This window comes from Micropterus dolomieu, unplaced genomic scaffold (genome assembly GCF_021292245.1).
Source record: "Micropterus dolomieu isolate WLL.071019.BEF.003 ecotype Adirondacks unplaced genomic scaffold, ASM2129224v1 contig_13667, whole genome shotgun sequence".
In the NCBI taxonomy this organism is placed as follows: Eukaryota; Metazoa; Chordata; class Actinopteri; order Centrarchiformes; family Centrarchidae; genus Micropterus; species Micropterus dolomieu.
Window position 1 is genome coordinate 1 of NW_025742653.1, and position 3,607 is coordinate 3,607.

Genomic DNA, 3,607 nt, shown 5'->3' on the forward strand with positions numbered 1-3,607 from the left:
CCACCTGTTAACCACTGCAAAATGTATTGTTCTACATTTCCATTATGCAGCATTACACAGAGGTCTCTACAGAACCTATGGAGTTATGATGGCTGTGGTGCTGCTGCATGGAGGAGTGTTGCCTTCTCTTTCCGGAGAGGCTCTACCAAAACCTCTGCTCTACACCCACATTACCACCCGCTCTCAAAGAGGTAGCAGATCCAGATTTGCAGTGGAAACTCAGAAAGGTATGTGAATTTTGTCTGTATTTTATTTTATTTTCTCTAAACAGTGAAAGTATCTTGAAGGCCTGCTTCTACTAATGAATTGCACGTCATAAAGATCAGTGAGGCCGGTGATATAACAGAGGCTAGAGCTGCCATTGAGGAAGCTGCAGAGAGCCTGTCCTTGTTGGGGTCCCTGAGGCGTCTCACCACCGTGGAGGGACGGGACCGGCTGGTTCAGGCTGCCACAAGTTTCTACGTGGAAGGACAAAAGAAGCCTCCCAACAGTGAGTATTGTGTATAGTCCCACACTTTATCTGTAATGCTGGCTACAAATTGTAAATTGCATTTTAACTCCTTAATTTTGTTGATGGCAGAGCTCCAGTGCTTGGACCAGATTTGACTTATGTTTTGAGGAAAATGCTTGGGTGAGCTCACATCAATATTTATTGCTGGAAAAACAAACCTGCATGGTGCCACATACTGTTTAATAGAGCACTTGCTTCTGTTTGATTGGGCCCACTGGTTGACTGGTCACAATTTTGTTGTGCGACACTCCTGATTGACTTAACCTATGGAAATTGCTTGGTTCTCATCACTGGGGTGTGTTGGGCAGATGTGCTTTTTTAAATGTATTTTCCTTAACATGCTGTCGTATAAATCGTGTGTGTGAGACATGGTACCTTGCAGGACAAACATACACCTTCTAATCATTTTGGTTCTTTACAGACTTTCTGAAGGACTGAACACACTTGGTCTCCTGGACCTGATGAAAATTCACGCCAGCATCTTGAAGGAGGTGTTTTCTTCATCTGAGAGGCCTCTAAAGGCCACAGACTTGATCTCCCTGTTCCAAGTGACACTGTCCCCTCCTGGAAGCAACCGGTGGCGCCTGGAGAAGAGAGTGGAAGGGTACTGGAGAGACTTTCTTCTAGATGTGGAGGGTAAATAAAGGATTCACTCTTTTTGAGTGACTCTGACTTGCTGACACAAACCTGCAGATCATCAGATGTTAATTATTGTATTACCTCACTATTTTACAGATGGTGTGTTTGAGGTCACAATGGAGCAAATTTTGGTGTTTGCCTCTGGAGCCGACAGAGTACCCGCTCTTGGTTTTTCTCCTCACCCAACGCTGAACTTCATTCACGACGCAGGGCGGAAGTACCCTGAAGCTAACACCTGTCTTGTAAATTTGAAACTTCCTATCCATGAGACTTACACACAGTTCGCCAAGTTTATGTGCGATGGCATTATTCACGCTCCCACTTCTGGTCTGGCTTAAAGTCACTGACAGCTATTTTCATAATGGCTGAACTTTGAATGTCCTGCCTGCTAACGTTGTTCTCAGGTGATGATGTTAAGATGATTTGAGGTAATTGTCTACTTAGGTCTGTAGTTGATGACCAGTGTGACACGTCCTAATTAAAAGCTCTGAATAATCAACCAAAGTAGATGAGGTTTGTTACAGAACTTGAGCAATGCTGTTTGAAAGTGTATCTCTACTAATAAACTGCAGCCACGTCTCCCTATGCTGCCAGCAAGCTAACTGCTAGGTTGTAGGCCTGGTATTGTAGGAAATTGGAGATATTTTCCACGCAGCTAAGTAAATAACTGTTAAACATTTATCACTAACTACGTTTTGTAATGTCACATGTTTAAGTTTAACGTTTCAGCGGACAGCTTTAGGACTGTAACACATTGGTGATTGAGTTTCTTGCCATTAACGTTATGACTTTTAATTATTATTTTTAGTTAACGTTATACCGGGAAGCGGATTTTTATTACTTGGTAGAAACCATCGACTGTAGAGTCCCAATTAAAGACAGGGCAACATTTACTGTTAATACCATGAAACTGAGTGCCAGATTCCCCAACCGGCCAACCCCTTTTTCTTTCAACCTCTCTGGCATGCTCCCATTCGATACTGATATAACGTTACATTTTAATTATTTTTAGGCGATGGAACATTAACCTTACTGACTGTGTTTTTAAATAAGGAGCATCTGTGCTGGAGGGGTTTTCTGACTGCTAACTGTTAGCTGTGGTGGTGGGAGGCGGCTGGTCCGGTTTGAAACGGATCGCTGGAATGTATTTCCCCCCCACCCCCTTCATAAGTCAACGTGTCGTGGAAAAACTTGTTAAGAGGGACATTGTATGAAGGGGACGTGAACAGGACGGGCAGCTTGTCTAGGAAGTTAGTAAATGCAGTAGCAGTTCTGGCATTAATAATGGAAGAGAAACTGCAGAAGTCCCAATGATGCGAAACTATGAAACTGTATTTTCTGTAAGATATGACACTAACTAGTTTTAATCTGGAGGTCACACGCACCCCCCCACCCATTCTGTAAAATCTCTTGCACCCAATATCGGTCAAATTAGAGCTAATATAAATCCGTGAATGTGCAAACTAGCCATACAGATATATGATGCTCTTGTACAACCTATAGGTGATTGTAACAATGTAGCTTCAGGTTCTACTCAGTCATGCTCCACTCACTTGTGCTCAATTGGATACAGATTGATGGGAATGTAATTAAGATTAGTTTGTCAAAAATGTCACATTTTTGTTCCTCAGACTAGAGACCCTTGAGAGGAGCATCAGATGGGCAAGAGGGAGGATTCTCCAGTTGGACGATGCAGATGAACTTCTTCCATTAGTGACTCAAGAAGGTGTTGACTTTTGCCTAGAGATTACGTCATGCATCATGGAAAGGCTTTCAAGTTTGGAGACGCTCAAAGGTGGAATTGTTTTCAACATGCGTAGTCCACAGCTTGTCGTCCTGACTTTAGATGGCTTGACTGACTGATCAGGAGGTCTGACCAGTGTGATTGTTAGTGTCTGTGATTGTACAGGTGCTTAGAAGCTATAAAAAATGACTTGACCTCAAAATAAATACCAAAGCGAAATAAAGTGTGTGAGCGTGTGGTAGTAAAACTAAAACTGCTTGCCTTCTGAACTACTTACACACTGTGTTGACTTATTCATCTTAATTCATAACTAAAGGACTGCCTTTGTAGATATCTTTAACAAACAAGTACAAAAATGCTCCCAATACATATTGGCCAGGGGCTCATTACATGCCATGTTTTCGACAGTCTCTTGTAATGTGTGAGAGCCACAGGCAGTACTTCATCTCAGGCTGATCTAAATCCTGACTCTGTCCTCTACCACTTCCCTAACCATTTATAATCAAAACACTAGTGGGGTGCAGTGTACAGCTTGGACAGATAACATTACACTGTTGTGGAGGTTGACTTCAGGGAATAAAGTAAGATTATAAGATTATTGTATTGTAAAGTCGTCATCATATTGTATTTTCTTTTTTCTTTCATTACTGTTTTAATGTTTTATTTCTTTAAAAGCCCTTCTAGGGACGGGTGTTAAACACTATGGTACACAC

At 42.1% G+C, this 3,607-nt stretch overlaps 1 protein-coding gene across 3 annotated transcripts; it reads left to right on the forward strand.

Moving 5' to 3' along the window:
* Window positions 1-55: 55 nt before the first annotated feature.
* Window positions 56-3,167, forward strand: LOC123966548 (G2/M phase-specific E3 ubiquitin-protein ligase-like). Of its 3 annotated transcripts, XM_046042688.1 has the most exons (6): window positions 56-227; window positions 322-490; window positions 581-631; window positions 933-1,147; window positions 1,247-1,392; window positions 2,782-3,167. In XM_046042688.1, the coding sequence occupies exons 3-6, from the start codon at window positions 624-626 to the stop codon at window positions 2,794-2,796; spliced, it is 384 nt and encodes a 127-aa protein (XP_045898644.1). In that variant the 5' UTR covers window positions 56-227; window positions 322-490; window positions 581-623; the 3' UTR covers window positions 2,797-3,167. The 3 variants fall into 3 exon arrangements, 2 of the variants coding, with proteins under 2 accessions (XP_045898644.1, XP_045898643.1); XR_006824024.1 differs by lacking the exon at window positions 581-631; XM_046042687.1 differs by lacking the exon at window positions 2,782-3,167 and having other exon boundaries at window positions 1,247-1,708.
* The last annotated feature ends 440 nt before the right edge of the window (window positions 3,168-3,607 follow it).